The 25151-nt window shown below is 41.5% G+C and overlaps 1 protein-coding gene across 3 annotated transcripts in view; it reads right to left on the bottom strand.

Annotated features, from left to right (window-relative positions):
- Positions 1–1239: 1239 nt before the first annotated feature.
- Positions 1240–25151, bottom strand: part of grb2a (growth factor receptor-bound protein 2a) — a 40685-nt gene continuing 16773 nt past the window's right edge. For all 3 annotated transcript variants that reach the window (XM_015356142.2, XM_015356143.2, XM_006635194.3), the window contains 4 exons: positions 11825–11922; positions 8291–8413; positions 6158–6326; positions 1240–5344 (listed from right to left, as the gene is read on the bottom strand). In XM_015356142.2, coding sequence (XP_015211628.1) covers positions 5159–5344; positions 6158–6326; positions 8291–8413; positions 11825–11922 — 576 coding nt within the window. In that variant the 3' untranslated portion in view covers positions 1240–5158. The remainder of the gene's footprint in view (positions 5345–6157; positions 6327–8290; positions 8414–11824; positions 11923–25151) is intronic.

Genomic DNA, 25151 nt, shown 5'->3' with positions numbered 1-25151 from the left:
CAAATCTGGTCCATCCTCTTCCTGGATAATCCCAAGGGAATCGGTTTAGACAACAAACAGGGCCGGTTGTTTCAGACCACAGTCACTCCCGGAGAGTGTTGTTTAAGTGCAGCACATCTGGGCTTGCAGCTGTGGCTCGCTGTGTCGTTGTCCAAGGGGAATGGGCGGAAAGAGTATTTTCTCTATTCTGCTGACCGAAATGATTTGGGTGTCAACGCGAGGCACCTCAGTGAGACGAGTAGCATAACAATGTTAGCACCCCTAACCCTGGATGTGCTGAAAACAGACGTGAGTAAACTCGCATACAGACGTGGATAGAAAACGATGGTATTTTGTTTTAAGAAAAAAAGATATGGCAGGGACTGTGCAGTTCAACCAAACGATGGACCACAATGCACCACAATGCCTCAGGAAGCATTTCTAATCGATGACACGGTTAAAATGCGAAATCTAATGCGTGATGTCTTGCTGGAGTATGTTGCTCTTTATAAACAATGGTTAAGGTTTTAAAAGTTTAAGTATAAAAAAAAATAATGAATTAGTCTGCCGGAACATGAAAAATTAAAATGGCAGTTATTGGCTACAGAAAAGGAAACTTACATCAGCTTGACATCACAAGCAAGGTAGCGTCACTGGGGAAGATTCCCACTGAAACCACTTGGAAGTCCTTGGGCAAGGGATTGGGGAGTGAACCACAGCATCTTGCAAAAATGGATGTGAATCTGGACAGAACATGCAGACTCCACACAGACACCTCCAGCTGGAAATAAAACCCGGGACCCTAGATGCATAGAGCTGACCAACACACTACCAAGCCAAGGAATGAAGTCCATGTTCAAATTAGGAATAGACCGTGAAGAGCAGGAGAATGTGGGCTTTTAATGTGTTGATCTAGGCACTAAAAGCTCAAGGCATTTTATATCTCCCGATCTAGCATTATCTGTAGAATGAATGACCCATCTTGATTTGACAGAAATTGCAGCTTTGGTGTATGCATTTACTAATAAAAGACTACTTGTGGACCCTTTTTTCAATTTATTAATTCCACATTCTGAAAAACAAAACTACAAATACCAGCCGTAAAGCAGCATTTATCAATCCAAATTATAGGTAAGAAATTAGCCCAGCCCCACAATCAAAACCGTAAAATGAGTAGTGAAGGCTACATAGCAGTATTTATTATTCACAGTTATTTGCTACCTACTGAAATGCTGCATCAGAATTAAAGGGATGAGTACATTTTTTCATTTAAACTGATTTTTAATGTGTACATGAAATGTCTCTTGAGACTTTCTTATATACATCTCCAGTAGAAAGTCAACAATCACATGGTCTAGGTGTAATATGTCACTTTAGTTAACACAATTCAGGAGAAGATGACAAAAGACACAGTAATGAAAAAGAACAATTATGGACTTTTAAGTACGCCACAGGTTGTCACGTTTTAATAAAGGTTCATGAAGGAAGGCAGACTGACAAAAAAATTACAACAACTTGAATCTTAAAGCCCAAGCGACATACAGAAGGGGAAGTAGTTCTGAATGTACAATCTAGCACTATACAAAGGGTTTTAAATTCTCGATTCTGAGTTTTGCAAAGGGGTCTGCAAGCTTGAGCACATGGAAAACAAATGAGCATCTCTCTCTAACATTCACGTCCACCCAGATTCCTCATTTAGGCCTGAGGTAACTTCTGGGATACATCACTGTCCACCAAGAGCAAATAATTTTGGTCAGGAGAAAAAAAAAGTACCATTTTTGAAAAGCGCCACACAATCTTTTAAGTTAAAAAAATAGCCCAGATTTCTGAATTTTACAAGAACCCTTTGATATTTTTAAAATTCTTTTAATTCCAAGTTGCATAACTACAGTTTTAAATGCTACATTGAACAGGGTAGAGTGGAGGGAAACACAGTCTTTAAATTGTTTGTAGGGATAAGTGCAAGGCAGTTCCAATCGAGAAAAGACCAGCAGTTCGTCAAGTCCATTATGAATTCTAGGCAGTAACGGGAAAAACATTTAGTAGAATTCAGCCTAATTCAAACCAGAGAAGCACTCAAAACAACTGGAAGCTTCCTTAAAGAAAAAGAGAGACAATTTAACCCAAGACAGGGCAACAGTCCTTAGACATCTTCTCCTCAGTACCAGAAGTTTACTTAAAAAAACAAAAACAGATAAATCCTAGCCTCCCTTTGCACCATGGCAACCCTGACCGTGAGGTCCAAGACGTACACGTTGTCACAGACATTGTCACATGCTGAAGTAACCCTTAAGAGCTCTCGGCCTCGAAGCACTACTCTAGTTCAGACCAATGAGCTCTTCTGTAACTGGTGCCAACCGATACCAAAATTCTCAGAATTAACATGCTGATTTTACTCTTACACTGTAGGGAATGTTTGCACATAAACAGGCTCTCTGACATCACAAAAAAACATTAAATGGGTAAAACACAGCAATTTGAAGAAAGAGTATTAATCCAAGTTGCTTTGGCTCAAGCTTTAAATTTAGATTGCTCACAATCTTCCCTTAGACAACCGAGGGATAAAGTACTCACTGCAAGGTTCTGATTTACCATAGAAACAAAATACCAAATGCACCAGTAACTAATTTATCAACAATTTAATAAATCCACTGCAGTCAGCTCTTTTTATGCGAGATACTTCAAATACCGAGCACCATCTCAGTACACTTTGCACCGAGTCATAACCCTTTATAGAAACCATGTGAAAAAATGCTGCACAGTGGGCAAGCGGTCTATGCACAAACACTGCAGGAATGTTAGATGATCATTTAAAATGCTTTTCTATAATACAGGTACAGACAGAAAAGAATGCTGTGTTTTGCAATTCTTACAAACGCAAATCGTTGTCAATGAAAGAACGAAGAATACTGGAGGGACTTTAAAATGATGTGGACACAGGAATGTCCTTCATACGTGTAGATTTTTTTTTACTATTATCACCACAGTTTTATGATTGCAATAACAAATATTGGATGCTTTTTTTTTAGTTAAAATACAGACGACTCAGATTAAATTTCATTAAAGACAATCGCGAAAACAGGAACAGCTCATGTGATGTACATATGGCTCAGGTGTATCTGAGAATAGCAACAAGGTTTTGCCTTGGTATCTTTAATGTTTAAAGTTACCAGCTGTAGAGGAACACGTTGGGTTTTTGTCCAACAAAAGTATGTACATTTTAACAAATGGAACACCTACAAAGAAATCAACAGTGACCTTATTGAAAGCAGATACTTTAAAAAGTACACAGGTTTTGTCCGATTTCTTTATTCAGATTAGTCCAAATCAAGAGAATGTATTGACACCCCTGGCCTTAATTACTGTTAGAGAGATAAACCATAAACAAACATATGGCCACACAAAATACACGAGTAACAACACAAGACTGTACTCTTTGCAGTAATGGATAAAAGTAACCGAGACCACTGTTTTTGATGCAGCACCCCTTTAAATTAAAAAAAATAGCTGCATTCAGAGTCACTGTGTTGCAGTTGGCTTTACAAGAGCTAGAGCCCTCTTGATACATTCAGATTTTAAACACCTAGAGATACAACTGTTTCTTCTCCAGGCTCCACTGGTTGGGAAAAAAAAAACAAAAGAGCCTACAGTCTTTTGATACTGCATGAAAAATAATCCTGTGCCACTAAGTGACATCTCTTGGACTAAAACACTATCAGTAAAAGTTCCTTTTTTATCATTTTATTTTATTAATTGCAAAAAAAAAAGAAAACATTAAGTATCATTAGGAAAGAGATGGCAAAACATTTAAATAATAAAAAGGTAAAGTCGCTGAAATAATTTTTCCATGATCATCAAAATGCAACAACTGGGAGAACAGGTTATTTACAACGGTGTCCTGACTGGGGAAATCACCTAGGAGGCCTGAAGACACAAACATAAGAGGGGAAAAATGGAAAAAGGCACTATCAAAGAGAGAAACGAAAGACAAAAAAAAGAAAAGTGCTCAACCGTACACCTTTTAAGACCAACACACACATTGATAAAACAATTCCATCTTAATCTGAAAGACCCCTTCTCCTTTGAAACTGTTCCAAAGCCAGCTCTATCCTGACTCTTTCCAGATAATTCTGTTTAAACCATATATATACACACACGTATGTGTACATATACATCTCATATCATTTAGTCTATAAAACCAATTGGCAACCAACTGCTTCACTTCTCTAAGCTTGTTTACTTTTTCCCAAGGCCCTGGGCCTCCCACATTCATACTCCTACAGCAAACAGCCGTAAAAAACATTTTCCAAATGGCGGGCAGCTTCTGAATGGACTGTACTTGTTTCAGATACCACCCCTCCTATGACGAAAGGACTCTGCTACCCTTTCTGTAAGTATTTGGGGTACCTCCATCCTAATCCGTCTTACTTTTTGAAGGTTTAAGAGGGGAAGGAACAATTTAAAAGGGGATTGCTATACCTGAAGTATCATACTACATAGCATGAAAGCAGTCAGAGAGTCCAATTATAACCAATCAGACTGATCCCAGAGCTGCTACGGTTTTAACAAGATTAACACAAATCCAAACATAATTTACATTAGAAAAAACAAACTACGGTGAAAGAAACAGACAAACACAAAAAATATATATTCTTAAAAAAACAGATTTATATATACTTTGATTTAAAGAGTCCAAGGCCAATGTAAAAATGCTAATGGTGAAGTTTTGGTCTCTGACATGGAGGAGACGTGGCGCCCCGCTGGCATCCAGTTCCTTTTAAAATTTGCGTCTGGCAATTTTTAAACAGCGTTAGGATTTTTCTTTTTTTGCGTGTGATTGTGTGTTTAAAGTAACTAAAACATGCGCAAAAGAAGACAAAACAAAAAAACAAAGGAGACGGCAGAAGCAGCTGTGGGAACCTAGAGATAAAATAATTTGTCTTTTATTTTAACTTAGATTTTGGTGCTCTACACTTTTTTTCTTTTTTATTGTTTTTCTTTATATATACTTTTATATTAATGACAGTTCCATCAAGACTGCAGCGTTCACTGTCAAGGCGAACATTCTCAGTATCAGATTGGTTTTTCTCAGCCACCCTGGGGTGGAGTCTGGGAATCACGCACACGCTCCTCTTCCTGTTTTTCCGCTTTCCGCTTTCGGGGAGAACTCCTCCGGGCTTTACATGTTCCGGTTGACGGGGGTGACGTAGTTGCGGGGGAACATCCCTGTCTGACTGTGACACGCTCCCTTCCACCAGTTGGGGTCGGAGTTGTCCAGCACCTGGATGAAATCCCCACGCCGGAACCCCAGCTCGCCGTCCTCCTGGGGGTCAAAGTCGAACAGCGCCTGCACGTACGTGGGGTGCTGGAGGGGTGGGGGAGGGAAAGTCAAAGGCAGGCTGGTCAGTAATATTCAAGAGAGACAGAGGGGTGACATTACAGTGGCTTCTTAGCCTTCTGCTAGGGCTGTTGAACACAACGAGAAACCAGATGGCAGATAATCATTCATTTCCTGTCCTCTATAATACAAAGTAATGCATTCCATTATCTCAACAGGGCATGATTTAGTGAGTCTTAAATTATTTGCATCTGACCTGCTATTTTATTGCCTTTTGTGTCATCTTATCTTCCAGCTGTTCATATGATACTATTCTGCTTTAACTGCTATTTGTCTTGACAACGAGGATACCTTTCCTGGCACTTCAGGCAGCCAGGAAGTATACAGGGGAAGGAAATGAATGTTACACTGGACCTGCAGGGTCAGTGGGTTCAACACTATTACATTTCCCAAACGCATAGCTTTTTACGGTTTTCTTCTGGCACACTTTGTTAGGATTTTAAATAATGCAGAAATGACAACAACAAAAAAAGAACACAAGATAAATGTCGACTGGAAAAAGTAACTGATGTGAACTACCACTTCTAATCGCCTTTCTATGCATATCTTTAGATTTATTACTCGGTCATGTATTACGAGATGACTAGTTCTACAGAACAATGAAGAGCAATGTCACGCAGAATGAGACAGGAGTGTGTGAACAGCACAGAGGCCCTCCTCCTAGGCCATAGCTCAACAGTTACCCAAACTGAACCTGGTGGGCTTTACTGAGAGGTGAGAAGTTATGTTGGTGTGGCTAAGCGAAGGAATAGGTGTGAACGTTCAAGGTTTCGAACTCACCTGGGGGACTTGCTCTATGTCTCTCAGGAATATCTGCTGGTTCCGCGACACGGAGGTGGATCTGTGATAATCCACCAGCTCATTTAGGGAGTTGAACTTCACCACCCACAGGAAATACTTCCCTGCCCCATCACGGAGAACTTTGAAATGCTGCACGTCATTCCCAAACCTGGAAGCCAAACAGAGGGCAGTCAGGTGCTTCAAGTTCCTTCAGTTCCCTCCAGTTTCTGTGCACACAAAGAGAAAACTGGCAGTCACAACTGAAATAACCGTTTCTTCGTCAAATGACAGCGACCGGACAGGTCCTGCCTTGTGCAAAGCTGGCCAACGCTCTCCAGCTCTCACAGACTCTGCTGGCCCTGAGACCTCAGGGCTCATTCACACTTCACACAGTACAGGCGGCAAGTACAGCCATAGCAAGCAGTCTACGTTCTCACTAAAGGGTGCATGTTGCTCCTTCTAAGAGAAAAAAGAAAATGATGCATTGGAAGAAAACCACGCATCAAAGTTGCAGGTGTTTTGAAAGTTATTTCCTTTCTGACGTTAGGAGTTTTTTTTTCTATTTAGAAACATACTGTACACGTAAGGACATACGAGGCAATTTCTTACTCTTAATTTAATATAACAAAACATTACAAGAAGAAAAATGAGAAAATGAAAGATAAAACCGTAGAACTGTAAGACAGCAAGCGGGGATCGATTCTGAATTCTTATTCGTTGATGGGGACACAGCAAATAAGTTTGCTTTGGGGGAAAAAAAAATCATCACTGCTCACACCAACTTCATCTAATGTGAAAACTCAGAGGGGATGATTACAAAGGGCAACAAATCAAACCAATACTTGCTTCACATCCGTATTAAAGAACAAAATGCTTTTTTGTTATTGTACTTTCAAATAATTTGTTGTATAATTTGCTGTAAACACTCGCATGAATATCAAATAGGTCTCTTCAGCTTTCCTGAGCAAAAAGCAGAGGAGGGCCAGAGCATTTGATTAAACATGGATGGACTTTCAGACTATTTCAGACTGCAAGGGGCTTGAGCTAAATTCCCAGTGTTGACCAGAGCACCTCTGGATCAATTAAAATCATTTTTAATTATTAATGTGTTAATGGTCTATTGGAAAATTAGAAGTGGAAAAATGCTCTAGACTCCAAAGAATAATGTGGTCTTGAGTCATCCCTCTGAACAAGAATACGTTACACAAGAACAACAACACACAGAAATAGCATAAATCTATTAATTTGTAAAATGGACTCAAAATGTGCTTTGTATGTATTAATAAAAAGTGGGCAGGACTGGTGTGAACTGGATTGGGAATTGGTAATTAACCTAACATTTTGTATGTGGATTCATACTTAATTCTATAACTCTTTTGACCAAGAAAAGGGAAGTTTTTTTTTCCTACAAACATTTTACAATTCTAAAAAAGGGAAATTCAGGGTTAGGGAGCCAGTGAACTGCACAAGCAGTTTTTTTTGGTAAAGGTATGTGATAAAACGGCAAGTTAGAGGGACCTATGGGAAAGGGTTTCCAACAGGGGGCAGCAGAGTGATAAAAATGCCACCTTATGAAAAGACGGTCTTTGCATGTATAGAACAAGGCACATAAAATGGTAGAGAAAACGGGATTTTTACAGTGTTTAGATCTGCGACCAATACCGCCTTTCTACGGTACTGTATGGCTGTGACAGTACAGAATAACCCCATAAAATGTCAACGATAGCTCTGTAAAAAAAAAAATCTTGTCATCTGCTAGCTCAACTTTATCCGTTTCACAATTGACAGACTTCCCCTGCTGCATGACACAGTCATCTGTGGTCTGCTTTATTAAATTGACAATTTTCCATACTCGAAGTCGTGTGCCTGTAAATCAGCACTTCTGTCAATGGGTTTGACACCAGCAGAGGCACCACTTAGCCCCTTTAATTGCAGCAGGTACGCTACAAGTGAAGACACTGGGGTGTTCCATTGCTACCTTAAAATTCACCGGGTTTCGAAAAGAAGGGATGAGGTTTTCAACTGCACATTTTAAAGAAACTCCTCAACAAACCGGATAGTATCCGATTCCCCGTAGCCCGACGGTAACGTTCCGTCGGGTGGGGGAAACTGGGAGCTTGTTCCGACACCTACTTTACGGAGAGAGAGAAGTCCCCCGGCGCGCTCTCACTCTCCCGGATCAAGAAGGCCCCATCGTGCCTCTGTTTGTTCAGCATCTCCTCTGCCTTCGCCCGGGGTATTTTACCGAAGAACCACCTGTAAGGGAAGGTGGAGAAGGAAAAAAAAAGAACAAGACCCTCAGTGATAAACAAGAAGTTAAGATCGAAGAGGGGCTCCTCTGCGGTGCTGGGAGGTCAGGCAAGGCAGCGAGCAGCACGCTCGGAATGGAAGGTGCCAGAGGTCAGATGAGATCAGGGTTAATAAAAGAGTATGCAAAAGTGGAATCTTGGCGATTATGCATGGAAACGACAAATATATCTATCGTGAATTGACCAAGAGCTAATCCTCTTTGCATTTGTACCCTATCACGCTAGGTACAGTTCCTGGTCTGATAAAAAATGCTGGCTTTAAAAATTAACACGAAAGCCCTGTCTCAACTAGTTCTATTCAGAATGCTTACAGCCATCCAGTGGGTGACACAGCAAGTTATAGATTTTCAGGGTCAATGTGTTGACACCATTACACTCTAAACGAAAGCGTTAAAGGAGACCCTGCCACTCATGATTTGTTTTAAAGAACATGGCCTTTAAAAGACAAGTTAATATATATATAAAAAAAAAACTTGAGAATTGAATGAACGTGGTTTAGTGGGGAAGAGTTCTTTTTAAAAAATGGATGCACTTATTCATACAAACATGCATATTCCTTCTTTATTTCTGTGAGACTGACCTAAGAATTAGGCTTTGCTAGTCTTACAAGAAAATAAAAACCAACAGAAATAGGAAGTGTAAGCTCAGGCAGCAGGGGATACACTGATAGAAGAGTTCCTGACTTACAGCAAGTCGGCTACAGTGAAGTGAGCAGCTCAGTTATTTCAGATGATTACAACATGGCTTTAAAAGACTGACTTTCTGCTCCCCCTACTACATCAAGGTTGTGCGTGCCTGCTGGTTCTGCATACTTTATTGTTAGACCCAGGCTCACGGACAGGGGAATACTAACAAATCAGCAGAGGCCTTTACTGAACTGCTAGCCTTGAGACATACAACAAAAGGCTAAACTGGTGAAGCAGCCAGCAAGCACAGGACTCCTTAACCCTGCGCTATGGGGCAGAGTCAGTGTAAGACAGCTGTGATAACTATGTTGACCCATAACTGGACTCAGTGCAGTGGAGGAATTCTATTTGCTTCTGATGCATTTATACTTCATCAGATATGAGAGTGGTTTGTATGAACCTCTTGTATGCAGGAGGTGGCATTATTAGGCGGCTGTCTCACACTAACATGCAGGAAGCCTTTCCTGCTTTAAACAAAAATGGTTGTGGTTGTGACCTGGTGGTCACGATTATAAAACCTCTAATAGGAAGCACAGACTTTCTCTCCGGGCAAATTCCAGTTCATTTCATTATAGCACCTGCAGCACTTTACTACTGACGAGCATTTTTTTCCTAGTGCAGGTGCAATCCTTCTGACTCAGACTTGCTGGTGACACGACCACGCATTTACATAGCTCGCAATAAAGATACGGCACAGCTATGGATGGTTCTAAAAATATTTCCCTTCCCCCTGAACAACAGTGACCTTTACAGAAGGCGCCTGAATCTTTAACGTGCTTCATCACTTCTGACCAAAGCTTTGATTAGCGCCTGTGAAACAGCTTTCATAAAGTGGAAAGGGGATGCAATCTGCCGTTTTCCTGGACAGTGACAAACGACCACCATACATCTGCAGCACTCCATCCGCCTGGCAGGAGAGTACATTTTCTGATTAGCTCTAGCAACGGTGTAATAAGGTCAATATTTAATTCCCACTAAAAGCTTTGGATGCATTAATAACCAAGGGCTAAGCTGGCACATGGCACTTATTCTAACATCCTTTAAGATTTCAGTTAGACATCCCAAGTGTTCTTAATAAATGCTCACCTATCCACAAGGGCCTACAGAAGAATCACTTCAATAGAGACTTCTAAGTGAGCAAAAACTACAAAAAAACTATTAGGAAAGGCCCCGCAGCTGTCGGCGGTTACAAAAGTGAAAACTCTGCAGAGGGTAAAGAAAAGTTACCTGCCCCTGCAAATGTAGCACCCTTACCATATTAAGGAGCTGGTGTCTCCCGAGACTAAAGCGGAGAAGAAAAAATAGAATTTGAACGGCTTTACCCTTGCACCCTAGAAGATGAGCTGGCTGTAATGGAACTTGTAAAATTGCTCCAGTCAAAAGGGACTGTAATGCACACATTGAGACGTTAAGTTCTGTTTGTGTTGCATGGCATTGTGAAGAAGGGTAATTGAAAAGAACTTCACACCAGACATCAGAATTAAAAACAAAGAAAACGTTGTGCTTCAGAGAGCACTCTGATCCATATCAGAAAACCACATGGAAATACACAGCTACATTATTTAATCCTTCTGACTCGGAAACTAGCTGCACGTCCTAACACAGAAGCTGTTTTTGTTTCTCAGGTGAATGCTGCCAAAATAGTTAAAACCACACAGGGTCTTCATTTAGAAGCGCACTTATCTTGCTTCCAACACATACCTAAGCCTAGTGTCCCTTTATCATTTGATTAATTCAAGGCTGTCGAGATGCACAGTAAAATCTTGCCTTCGCAGAGATGAAATATAATTAAAAATGCAAAGTGCTGTGGTGTGCACCAGGTCAAAGAAACACATCCTGAAGTAGAAAGAGACAAAGGCCTAACTGCAATCTTAGAGGCTACTGAATATTAATCACACAGGAATTCATGGCTAGGGACAGAGAGGCATGGAGTAGGGGGAGATGGGATCCTGGCCTGCAGGTTCTCCGATAATTCTGGTTGTTAAAGCCAACAGGGCTCTCAGCTCTGAGAAATGACCATTTGTTGACAGTCAAGATGAACAATCTCCTCACATCCAAACAGTGGATTTTTGGGAGGTATCCATTAGCAAAACCTCGAGAAGACTTTGAGGAAAATGGGTGTATGAATATTTCAAAACCTTGCAGAATGCATACCATATCTTGTTCAAGGTATCTGTTGTTGTTCACAGAGGATGGAGGTTTCTAATATTCTGGCAAGTGAATATAAAGGTTTTATTAAACTTGTCGGTTTGTTGTCTATTCACATGCAAACAGTGGCTTTTCTGGAAAGTCAAATGCTGGTTTGCTACTTTTACAGACAGCACTGAACACCATACTTTCCCCTTAACATCTAGAACAGCTCATGATTACTGGATGGTCACAACTGTTTTGAACAAAAGGTCAAAACATCTTGTCTGCACATTTTCAGAAGTAAGAATCATAAGTATACATTTCTTAAATGTGGCCAGCACATTGGCATACAAACATCCAGCACAGTAAAATTCAATTTTTGTAATCTTGCCTTTCAAATCCTCTTTTAGGCTCTCATTTTTGTATAATTGAACAGGCATTGTTGGCCCAGAAATGGAGCATCTCCACCTCAGGAGCCAATGGAAACAATACAGATGGATCCCCAACATAACAGAGAAGTACAAGTCCTGGTTCCAACTTACGGATGTGCTTTCATTTCAATGTAGTTCTTGGGAATGAAGCCATCTTTCCCATTGAGCTCTGCCTTGTACCAATTCTGGTCACATTCTTCATTTAAAACCTGGCAATAAAAAAAAAAGAATGTTTCAGTCAAATAGAAGTGCATTATTTTAACTTAAGCCTCACTTTTCTGCACATCTTCCAACACAAATTAAAAGACTACTTTAAGTACCAGCAAAAAAGAAAAAGAAAACGCAATCACCTTTCTTAATGCCGTCAGCCTATGCAAGGGTAACAATCAAAAGAATTATGGCAGAAATTCCATAAATACCTGTGATCTTAAATTAAACAGTGAATATAAGTTGTCTATAGATGATCACAGAAGCTTAGCGTTTCACTCCATTAAACAGAGAGATTTTTTACATTTAATTTTCACAAAAATCACCGCTTCACATTAGGGAACAATGACGTGTAGACAAAATTAAATCTAGACACGGTTTCTTCTCATCCACCCACGACTCCATTTTGTACAACAATAAGATTCCCCTTGATTTCTCCTAAACGCCCACAGCACATGCAAACCTGAGTTATGCTGCACTGACGAAGTCTTCTCTGAATCAAGGCTTTTCTCAGCAATGATGAGGAGAGGTAGCGAGCAACACTCTGATCCTCACAGAGATCGTATAATTACATGTGGACAGCACATTTTACAGGCCGGATCCATCACACTGGTGTGATCAGTGAAAATAAACCCGGGTTCTCAGACACTGAGGCTCATCTGACAGCTGATGCTCAACTTTGAGTAGCATCTAAATGTCCATCCTGATCAAGAACATGAGGAAAATTGAAAGAAAGAGGTAAAAAAACGCTACGCTTTACCAACTGGGCAGCTTTTACCTTTCTCTTTCTCTTCTTTCATTTTAAAGTAACAGCTACAAGAAAACTCCCTCAGCACAACCATAGGAAGTACTGCATCATACCAGTGAGGTGGTTTTGATAAACTTCCTTGTAGAGCACAGCCATTGACACAGCTGAGAAGAATCAACACAGAGAAACAGTACGGGAACTGGGCTTTAAACATGCAAAGCCTAGGACAAAAAACAGTTATGAATGGTAAAACATATGAAGCAAAAAGAGGAGTCGAGTACAAAAATCTACAGCATTCATCTAGTGCCACATTCACAGCTAAGGAAGCAGACAGAGTGAAATGGGAGCAAAAGAAAAAAAAGCCACTGGAGTCCTGCAGCGGAAATGGAACATGCAACATCCTTCCTGAGTAGAGAGAGCTCGGCACGGGCCACACTGAACAGAGACACAGACAGGCTGAGGTCTCAACATGGCACACAATGCACATCCCACCCACCTGAAACCTGAAGCTAGCAGAGATCTCATCCAAGCCTTTTATTTTACCTTAATTCAGCAGTGGTCTGAGAGGCCCTGAGCACTCTCCTACATGCCCGCACACAGTATCTCTCCCACACTAAATGTCTTATAGCCTCACTGGGCTTAGCTACTCAGGCAAAAGTGCATTTTATGCCATTTTGGAAGTGTGTCCCTTGCTCAAGATATCTTGCACCTGGACTGCAATTACTACAGCTTTGTTGCCACATTTCCTAAAAACATACATGCTTACAAAAGCAAAAAGGTCGCAATAAAACACGCTCCAGGTGTTTCTTAGAAAGTGAACGTGTCCCTCACTTCCTAGCCAGAAACAGAAGCAGACAACCCATTGCTCCAAGGTGTTTATTTAATTAAACCAGGATATCACCTTCATCCTTTTCTGGCACTGCTGTAAAAGCAACTGAGACAAGACTGTTGCTTGACTGGGTGAAAGGTTTCTACTGCTACCCTTTTAACTTTTGCTGTATACCAGCCTAAAAAGATAAAGGTACCAGCAAGGCATGATTGCTCAGGAGTAGGCTATATTCTGTATTCCATTTTGACCAGGTTCCGAAAGGTCTACTGTAAGCTGCCTTTAAAATAACTATACTTTGAAGAGAGCTGAAAGGAGTGGCAGACATAGCCTGCTACTGCAGATAACTTATTGATTAGCAATACTAGCAGCTGAGGAGGTACTTCTTGATAAAACGGGATTCAAAAATAGTTTTTCCACTCAGCTTTACATAATGGTCACGGTAACGTGGACAGGTTTTGCAGAGCTTCCACTTAAACATGAACAGTTTCACCCCCGCCCTTCAGGGGTTTCAGAGAGCAAGTCACAAATGAAAAATGTGGTCTTTGTGAAGATGCACAAATGGAGTGGAAAGCACAGAAATAGGGCAAATCTTTGCTGTCGGCACAGCACCCCCCCCCGCGTCTGGATTGCCATTAGAGCAGACAACGTGTCCGCTTACTGTTCTGCTGCAAAACAGAAGAACCCCTGATGGAAAGTGGGCAAATGAAGACCTAAGACACTATCTTGAGCATTCTGATTGAAGCTTTTTTCCCCCCATTCATGTTCCCTGCTTTCAAAAAAGTTAGCTTTGATCTCCTGGCTAATGCTCATTCATCACTGCAAGTAAAGGTGCCATTAAAAATGCACTGAACAATCATCACCTGCTTCATCCTTCTGATTTCCTCCTGTAGTGGTCTTACTGTCAATCTCCTAATAATCACTACCTTTATTTTACCAAACTTGCCAACTAAGTCATTAGGTTTTCTCCAACTGCAGCGCCAGCGACTGTAAATTCACCTTAAACAGGGGACCCACCATTCAGGATTGCTGGTTGAGCGCACCACCCCTCCCCCTTTCCTTTCTTCTGACTGTACACGTGTGACTGTAAGCACATGCAAAATATGTTCCACTTGCCACAACCTCAGAAAAGTCCCCGAATGGCAAAGGGAAAGGTCTGTACAACGATACAAAAGATGAAAAAAAAATAACAAGCTTGACTAACATCAAAAGAGCTCTGTTGCTGTTTTTCCCTCGGTAGGCTGGAGGCACACAGCCAGTGATCGGGGTTTGCCCTGCCTTGCAGTCCGCAGGGATGCCGATCTCCAAGCTGCCCCCCCTCTCCCTTTCTCCTTGTAAGGACACGGCTGGAAGATAATGAAGGCTCTTTCGGTCTTTCTCTGCAGCGAGAGGACAGCACAGCTGTACACTGACTGGCCCAATGCTTTCCACTCTCAAAATATCTGCTCGGTGAAGCGTGTGGCCGACCAGCTGTCGCTCTGGCACTGAGGCCTGGTCAGGCAGAAGTGGTAAGGGGTGGGGGCGAAGGAAAAAACGAATAAGCAGAAGAGGGGCACAGTGCTCAGGGATCTGAACACTCTGCCCCCGGGTGAGGACACGACTGCAGTTCTCTTGACATCTGGGTATTTTTCCTGCATTGACCCAACAAAGATAAAAGCATCACTCCAAATGAATAATAATGACGTGTGGCAGGTGACATTAACAGGATTTTGAACTGTGGGGGTAAATCATGGGAAGAGGACAGGGCATCTCTGGACACAGTCTAAAAAGCGAATAACTGTTTAACCCAAAGACCTGCTCTTGATTCTAACTCGGCGTGTCCACACAATTCAGCCAACAACAAATTGCAAGTGGAAACGAAGTATCTCGATTTAAAGTACAAGAAACCCCTGCAACGAAATAAGCAGTTCTCTGTGGAAAGAAAAACATAAACTGCAGGGCTGCATAAACAGAACCTTAAAACACTAACTTTCCTTTAAACAAAAAAAGTCTCCCAAAGAGGACTGCAGGATTTAGTCTATACTGCAGTAACATTTCTGCCTGCTGAAACTGCAGCAATTAAGCTAATTCTAGGAAATGAGCCTTTGCTGCCTGAAATATATTGCAGTCCCTGAAGTGACATATCCTTAATCTCCCTTCCCTTGGGTGGCATCAGGGGAGATGTTTTCCAATTAGTTCTTTTCAAGCAGTGGCGGGAAAGAGAGGAGGGAGGGGGTTAAATTTTTTTTTTTAAATTGTTGTACGTCGTTTTAAAATATAACAAACGAAGAAACGCGCAGGGATTTCAGCTGGCATCCGAACAGTTTGATCCGGCTCGATCTGCCTCACACCCATGGCATGATGCGAGAGAGGGAGCCAGCCGCTTCGGCGTCTCGGGTTGCTGTCCGCCGAGGGGAGACTTTCTGTCCCTGCTCAGTCTCTTCCTCGGGGGGCGGGCACGCAACTTGGAAAATAATTTGTCTCCTAGTTGATAAAACTCCAAGTATAGAAATATGCCTAGCCCTCATCAGTTCAGGCAGTGGGTGGGACTAAATCCTTTTCCACCAAGTTAAGTTTAGCAAAAGAAAATTGAAGTGTCAAGACAAAATAAAATGCTGAAAGTTGCTCATTCCTGGTAAGGGCTGTGGCAATCTGGATCCTCTCCAATAGGGCACAAAGCGTAACAACACCCTGGACGGGATGCCAGTCCATCACGGGACACACACAGACAATTTGCTGACGTCAATTAAGCACGTCTTTGGAAAGTGGAAGGAAACCCGAGTACCTGGCAAAACGCACAGGGAGGACATGAAAAATACAGGCAAATCTCATTCGTTAAAACTACCAAGCTGATGGCCACAGTTGTATTTGCCTTAAAAACAAAAAGCCTCTGCCTTCCTTAATGGCGCACAGTATAAAAGCTTTCACCATCTGTCAGAAGCAGCAATAATTGCATGCAGTGAAGGTTCAAAAGAAAGTAAAAGGTTAGTTGTAGCAACAGGCTTGCAAAGTAATGATTTTTGATGTTATGCCATGAGCTACCAGGGCATAAGCCTGTTTGACTATAGTTAAAGGACAAGCACAGTCCTTCTCCCAGATGCATACCATAATCTGTAAATAAAAAACAGATGATGATGATGCTTATTTTAACACCCAAGTAATTTATGAGCACCGCACGGCACAAATAAATGCACATTTGCTTGAATTGCGCCCTGGTGACAATCTGTCTTCTTCTAAACTGGGGGCATCTCTCCCCCTTGTTAAGAACAAGACTGAAGCCAAGGTGCTCCTGAAAAAGTAATAACAGTCACAGGGAAGGAGGAAATAAAAGCAAATAAACATCTGCTTTACGTGGAATTTGATGTAAAATGATGGGCAATATGTTAGTCTTCCTCAGGCAATTCTGTCCCTTTCCCCCTGTCTGAGTCTCCCGTAGCTGTTTGCACTGTTAACAATACACTCTCATGGGCGTGTGCATTGCTTTCTCATCTGACTTAAGCAGACAGCCAACAGAGTTTCTATTTACAAGACTAAGGTCCAAGGATAATCTCCACAACAGCTGCCACCACCTTCTACTGTCTCTGCTGTTTGAGCTCGGTCTCCAGGCATGCTCCCAGCTTGGCAGCAGACCCCACACAGCAGCATGTGTCAAATGGTTTAAACTCTTATTTTAAAACCGAACATACTGGGTAGTAGATAGATGCTTCTGTAGCATGCTGTGCAAATGCTTCTGTAGTTGATTAGTCACTTAAAGAGAGTCACTGCAGTGATCCCAAAATTGTAAAAGAACTCAATATGTATAGACAGACTCCTTTCAAATTAAAATTCAGTGTTGTGCAGGCCTACAAACAGCTGTCACTTTGATGACCGCATTACGCACCCATTGATGTAAATGCATATCAGCCAAGAAACAAAATCACTCTCCCTCTTGTGCCTCGAAATGCAACTTTGAGCTACAATTCAACTAGCAAATACTCCTGTCGACCAGATCATCAGGCACAAAAGACCAAGATTTTGTACTGAAACTTAAGAATTACAAGGGACTGAAAGGTCAATGATATCCCAAAAGGACTTCTGAGTAAACATCATGAATTATTGGAGTCTGCATTAATATGTAGCACTGAATAAATCCATTTGACTATGCGCCATCTGCAGCATTTCGCTTACAAATCCTTCAGATTAGAGCATATGTACAAATTAAATGATCTTCACTTCCATAACCCTAAAGCACACACAATAAGTCTTCCCAAGTTTAAATTCATTATGCCATTCACCATACATATTTCACAAACACACAAAAGAAGCATTCATCATCACAGATTTCTCAGAATCCTTTGGGACCAGAAGCAATCAGAACAGATCAGATCATACAGAAGAGAAACAAGACTTTATCCTATACACACACAATGGTGGTGCTGGTGGTTACGGTGGGGGGTGACCAAATATTTACTTAGCATCTTCCAAGCCAAAATGTCTGTCAAGGGGAAGCGATGCAGCTGAGTGCAGCTAGGAAGGCTTTGCTTGTTCTCAAGCTTGTGCAGACAGGGGTACAACAGTGAGAAGACAAGAGCACAATGTGGACAGATCAGAACCAGACTGGGAACAAGTGATTTTAAGCACAAACAAAAGCAAATGGGGGGTGCACACAGCTAAAGGGCTGTGGCACCATTCAAAAAGTCCTCAAATTCCCCATCAGCTGTTGTAATAGTTTAAGATGATGCACCACTGGTCTGCTAAGATGAAATCAGAAAAAAGCAACATTCTACAGATTCACTTGGTTTAAGACATGGGAAACTGAAGCAGATGAGTGCCATAATTTAAGAAAATCTCTCGCTGCCAAAACAAATGTTTACTTTTGATCCCCCGCCAGTCAATGCAACATCTTAGCTGCTGTATAAGATCAATGAGTAAACGGGCAGCTACATGCCAGACCTGCTTTTTTGATAACCTATACAAGAACACTTTTCTTTCGCTTATTCTTATCATAGTGCACAAACCACAATTAAGCAGTTGCGCACAGCAGGGAGTTATTAAAAATTACAACAGTGACATTGACAGTTTAGTGATATTGATGCAAAGAAGCCGTTCTGCAATGTCTGGAAATTCAGAGGCAATTTAACTTTTTATTTTTATATAATTTAGAAGAGTATTCCGAGTACAGATATTGAACTCTACTACCTTCCTGCTTGGCAGTGTGCCTGGAATTCCAAATAATAAGACCAAATTTTGAGTCTTAAAACTACACTGTTTTAAGGGGGGAGAGATGCATTTGAGCCTGTAGCTCAAAGTTTATAAAGCAATAGGGCAAAAGTGCAGACTGAACTCAAAAAGGAAACCACAACAAATTATTTATATATCAAGGAAATAAAAAAAACATTATGTTCATCCTCAAGGAAAACGCAGCGACTGGATTCTGCCGACGTGGGGCATGGATCTGCAGAGAGAGGGAAGTGACACCACTTGCTGGTTTACAGAAAACGCTGCAGTTGACTTGCTGCACTGTTGTTTATATCTATAAATAATGAATCTGTCTGCCTCGAAAAACCACAAACCAAGTTGTACAATCGTTTTCTTTTGAGAGATGAGAAAAGTACAATTTTTACAAGATTCTGATATTTTACTATAAACAAGTTCACCAACCCTGAGAACAAAGCAGGCTCAATCTAGTCCAATTGCTTCATCCTCATGAGATTCCCCAAACTGGAGCAGAGAGTAAGCCCAGTCCTATTTTTGCAATGCTACTAGAACGCCAAGTGACATTGCTTGCAACTGGTATGAAACTCCAATCACACCACAGCGAATTCTGCATTGTTTGTTTGTATCCAGTATGGAAGCACTTTTGACCTTGAGAATTGTGATCTGGATTGATCTGTCCACTCCCCAGATAAGCCAAATTTGCTAGGGAAGTAATAGACTCAAAAGCAGCAAAAATAATAGCGTACAAAAGAGTTTCATATGCAATCAACACATCCCATCCCTCAAGGATCATCCAAGTTGTTACATCTATAATGGGAATCTCTAGCAATAATTAAAATATTTTCTTAAGAAACTGAAGTCTTATGTAAGTCTGCATCTTTACTCCACAGCCAGAAAGCTGTGGAAAAACTTCATTTCTTATCTCACTGATCGCTGTCACTTTGTCTCTCTCAATGGGTACAGGTCTGAAATTGGTCTTGTCAAGTCTGGTGTCCCCCAGGGCTCAATACTGGGCCCCTTGCTCTTCAGCATTTACATGTTCCCACTTGGTCAGCTTTCATTTTTACACTGATGATACTCAAATATACATCCATACCAAACCTGACACTGATGTGGCTGTCTCTATTCTATCTAATTGCATCTCTGACATAAAAATTTGGATGACTCAAAACTTCCTTCATCTTAACTGCGACAAGACTGAAGTCATGCTTATTGGTACCCCCCATCAACTTCGTAAAGCCAGTCCTGTAACCCTATCTGTAGATGGCTCTGTACTTGAGCTTCAATCAAAATTGAAAAATCTTGGGTTTATATTCGATTCTGGCTTAACATTCGACCCACATGTGCAGCATACTGTCAAAACATCTTTTTTTCACCTTAGAAATATCGCAAGACTACGCCCTATGCGATCATTAACTGTGGCTGAAAAGCTGATCAACACATTTGTACTCTCTCGAACTGACATCTACAATGCTCTACTCGCTGGAGTATCTAAATATACTCTGAACAAACTGCAGTATTTCCAAAATTCAGCAGCCAGAATCCTGACCAGGTCTAGTGCAAGTGTTCACATTACTCCTATCCTGGAGTCCTTGCACTGGCTTCCGGTCAAATTCCACGTAGACTTTAAAATCCTCATGCTCACCTATAAGGCTCTACATGGCTTGGCACCTCAATACCTGTCTGAACTATTAGCGCCCTACTCCCCACCTCACAACCTCTGCTCTTCAAATTCTGCCCTCCTTACTGTCCCCCAAGCCCGTCTACACTGTATGGGCGACAGGGCCTTCTCCTGCTATGCCCCTAAGCTCTGGAACTCTTTGCCCAAGGATATCAGAAAGTCACCTTCTCTAAACTCCTTCAAATCCAGACTCAAAACCTTGTTCTTCAGAAAAGCCTTTACTTAACTGGTTCCATTCTTCACATCTCTGCTCTTCTTAGTACCACCTTCCACAGTCTCCTCTATTGTTATTGTTTTAATTGTAATTGTCTTATCTTGTGCATTCATCTTATTTATTGTTGTATTCTTATTTATTGTTATTGTCATCCTGTAAAGCGCTTTGAGAAGCCACCTTTAAAGGCGTTATATAAAATAGTTTATTATTATATTATTAATGTTTTTCTAATACTAATTGCACTCTAAATGAAGAGTATGAAAATGAGTATGAATATTTCCAAAATATGGGCTTCTCTCAGTAATGACCTGGCCAAGGATATGATTCGGTATCAGCTTCTGCCTATTTGCCATTCAAATTCTCCAAAGCAAACTGCCCATGTACAATTTTTTCAGATCCTTGATTGTGTGTTTGAAACTTGTTTTTTCTCCATTATTTTTGTTAAATCATAGCATCTCACTGTGTGCCAACAATGTCTGAGACACAATGTCAACAATGGCAATGTCTGGCAACAACATGGCATGTCTAAGACACACTGGTCGGTGGCTTTCAAGGAGAGAAGGGGAACTATTTGCCGTTGTCCTGTGCTGGCAGTGAAAGCAAAGCGGTTCTCACCCAACACTAGAAATAAACAGGGAGGACTTGCAGAAGTCTAATCCCTAGTTTAAGAGGGATGCTTTAACAATCGCACAGGCTGCCAGTTTGGGATTACAACCCTGGAGAACGATGCTTCTCCGGCACATAATTGAAATCCCGCTCCGGTCTAGACTGGATGCCAGGGTGTAATGGAGTTCATGACGAGAACAGAACAGACTGGGCTGATCTCATCGGCAAATTAAATTACAGCTACTGCGCAGAGGAACCCGTCTCACACACACACACAAAACTGATGACCGCATTCAGGACTCGCGAATGCATTCAAACACACTGCAATGCATGGCACACAGCACATACCACGCCCTGTCTGACTGCAACAGAGCTCAGCAGTTCTTGAAAACCGACCCCTGTGCCCAGCCATGTGCCTGCGCTCGATTCTTTTGATACAAAGACACTAGCGTTTGCCAAAGCTGTACTTACATCCTAGCTTAAAAGCAAATTTCCTCTGCGCTGGAGGCACAGCTGCCTTGGTTTCTCAGAGACTGGTTTTTCCACTGCGTGTGGTAAAACCAACCATCAGCAAAGCTGTGTGCGCACAGGCGTTTTAGCACAGCTGTCCTACCCCAGCACGGCCATCTACTGAATAACCTAGAAAAATGCAGCACTTCCACAGAACGTCCGGACTACTGGAGGACTACATACGATGCTGGACCTGAATTCTTAATTGAAAAACACAACTCTAGACGTATACCCAAGTGAACTGCGCATGTCTTTCAACTAGAGATCAGCTATGAAATCTGCTAACTAGATTAACTACCGCGAAAGGGTAGGGTGTCCGAGTGAAAGGTAAAACACTGATTCAATAAGCTGACAGCAGAGGGTACGACTCCATGTGAACATCTGGAAACCTAAGTTTCAAGGCCAAGCAGCTTGGCTCTGTTAAAAAAAAATTAGGCAAGGCAAGCAAAAGGAGTAAAGAAAAAAAATTAACAAAACCACAGGCCCGAGCACAGCTGACTGGTTTTTAAACATTTATTAAAAAACAATCGGCCGATGACCATTTACTGTATACAGCTCAGGCTCCGAAAGAGAACTGCCTTCCTGGCCACACTGCTTCATGCCACTCCCAGCCCCCCACTCCCACTCCTGCAGCGCATTCCCGGGCCGAGCCAGGACAGGGCTCAGACCAGAGCTGGGAGAAACGAAAACACAAGAAGAAGAAAAAAAGACAGCGAAAAACCCAAAACAAACCGCTGTAGACCTCGCCAGCTTTCCATGTCTCAGGTGAGAGAAGGGCGTACAGCAACCAAGTCGTTTCTTTCCTTTAACTGTCACAGGCTATTATTAGATCCCTCCTCCCCGACACGCAGAGGGCGTCTGAACACACCCCATTTGAAAAGAAAGTTCTGCTCTGGCGGTACTTTATTTTTACCCATGGGTTTAAAAAAAGACAGCTGCCTAAGGTTTGCACTAAATATACGTCAATGCACAAACCTGGGGCGTTAATTAGAGGAGATAACCCAGGGTGAGATCCTGCTCACTCCTCTTGCCGACACCGGGATGCTATGCCAGTATGGCAGAGTTTGGCAGTGAGGGTTTTTTTTTTAATTTGGAGCAAGAGTTGCTTAAACATGATTAAAATTGCATGTTAAGCACCAGATAAGACTTTTAATGATTATTTTCACTTAAAGGTTCATTACGCACTGTTTCAGAGACAGAGAAATTATAGCTAATTGCTGCTGACTAAAGGGAAGGATAAAGTATAGGGCTCTCATAAGAAAATAACACTGCATATGAAACAATGTTATGCAGTAATTCTTTCCTCCCTTGCTCATGTAAGACTCCTGAAAACTAAACCTGCTTTCACACCTACAGCATTTAAAATAGTATATACATTTACATACACACAAGGCAACGAGCGTGGTCAGACAAGACTGTAATTTAATGAGGGAATGTGCAAAAGTTGTAAGAGCTGCAGAGAAAATCCAAAAGTACTAATACCATTCCTCAGTCTGCTACTGACCACCTTCAGAATGACGAATTTCACTAGATATACAAACCACGTATTTATTTTGTGTATGTAGGCCCGATTACAATACGAGAGCAAACTGACAAGGTCAAGAATGCAATTTCAGCTTGTTAGGCTCAGCTCACTGTGCAGTAGAGTTGTAAAAAACTTGACGGACATGCAACATTATGTTTTTCCTTTCAGAGATCTTAATCACAGATAAATTGAACAGCTTTATAATTGAACTGATAAGAGAATATTTAAAGTATGGATAGTTTCAATTTCCACACTAGGAGTAAGGAGTAAAAGCACTAAAAAGCTCGTGAATATCTATGACACCAATGCAAAACCAATACCACAGCCTAAGCATGCTGCCAAATGACATGAGTGCAACTGCTCACAAAGAATACCTGTGCTCCACAGCGACAGGAAACTGCCTGTGAGCAGATGAAGAACCAGCCGGATACGAGGGTGGCTCGTGCAAAAAAAAAAAAAGCGCACAAGTAGCTGGATTTTCTCTTAAAGTGTGAAGACGCAACTCTGAAGGAACCCGTCTGACATTAGAGCAATGAAAAACATTTGGTATGGCCTCACAAAACAATAACTATCCCTCCCAAAAAAAATTCAACTGCTGCAAAAGGAGTTATGCTACACTACAGTGCTCCAGTACATACAATTGCACAAAAAAAGAAGAATTTTTGCAGTTAAGACAGTTTCAAGACTTCTTAAAAACACTTAAATTTAACAAGATGCTGGTCTTCAGCCTTTTTGATAGGCACAACCATTTCATCTTTAATGACACTGGACCTGTGTCAAGTCCCAGCTCTCATGGGTTAAAGACTCAACCAGTGACATGTGCAGTAACATTTAAGCCCAGAAAAGACTTTCAGGATGTACTGCTTCATACTATGTACTAAAGTTTAATGAATTCTGACAACAGATACTGTTAGGTGATGAAACTGATCTTATTTAAGGAAAACAAGTATTCCCTGAACACTCCCAGATTTTGGCTTTCTATAAGCAGCTATGCTTATTTTATCCACCAGGATTGAGGAAACAGTTTGCAAAGACACTTTACAACGATAGAAGGCTTGAGCAAATTAGTGTGGAAAGGTTTAGGACCGAAATAAATGGCATCATTCTGCTGGTCTGTTATGTTAAGTGGCTTAAGAATTCAGTTCTGCTGTAGTGCACTGACTGAGAAAGCTCTTGAGAGATCTGCACTTTCTGAAGACACTCCTGTCCACAGTTGTATTCTTGAGATTTGACATTTGCCGGAAGGACATAAGCTTTTGTCGTACTCGGGTAAGGCTACAGCAGCTAACATCATAACCAGTGATATACACAAGTAGCACAGCGCATAGAGAAGCAATTCTCACTGAAAAAAAAAACAGGCAACATTATGTAACCTGCCCATACATTTTGACTGCAGATGAAATTAAGCCTCAGGGACTAAGCTACAGGAAAATGAACAGAGCCCACATCCCAGCAGTCCGTTCAGGTGTTTAATCAAGCGAGCGACAGCTGGCGGGCTCCCTGCTTCGCGAGCATGTTGTAGTGGTGTACGAAGAGGGGCTTGTGCTCCTCCAAATTACTGTCAGCATGTAAGGCTTGAGGGCATTTACAGTAACAGCTAGGGTGACGATCACAGCACAGAACCGCTGTGGGTGCTGGCAGGGGGGGACACAGTTTTAGGCTAATTTCCTGCAAAAAAGCCACAGGCAACCCAGAATGGAAAAGGGAACAGTTGTAAATAGAGAGACAGCACCTTCTCTGTGTAAAAGGTTATTTTACGACAAACATACAGTAAATGACAAAAAAACTAATATGCAGCGATTTCACTTGGTCTAAGCAGTGAATACTTTATTAAAAAACAATCCGGTGACCATGCTTTTTAAGCATAGAGCCGAAAGGGGGACAGATGGCAAGATTTTCAAGTGTTGTTCTCTGGCTCCTGGAGATTACATCATCCCCCTGAAATG

The sequence above is a fragment of the Lepisosteus oculatus genome, chromosome 9 (genome assembly GCF_040954835.1).
Source record: "Lepisosteus oculatus isolate fLepOcu1 chromosome 9, fLepOcu1.hap2, whole genome shotgun sequence".
Lineage (NCBI taxonomy): Eukaryota > Metazoa > Chordata > Actinopteri > Semionotiformes > Lepisosteidae > Lepisosteus > Lepisosteus oculatus.
This window is presented reverse-complemented; position numbering and strand designations above follow the sequence as displayed.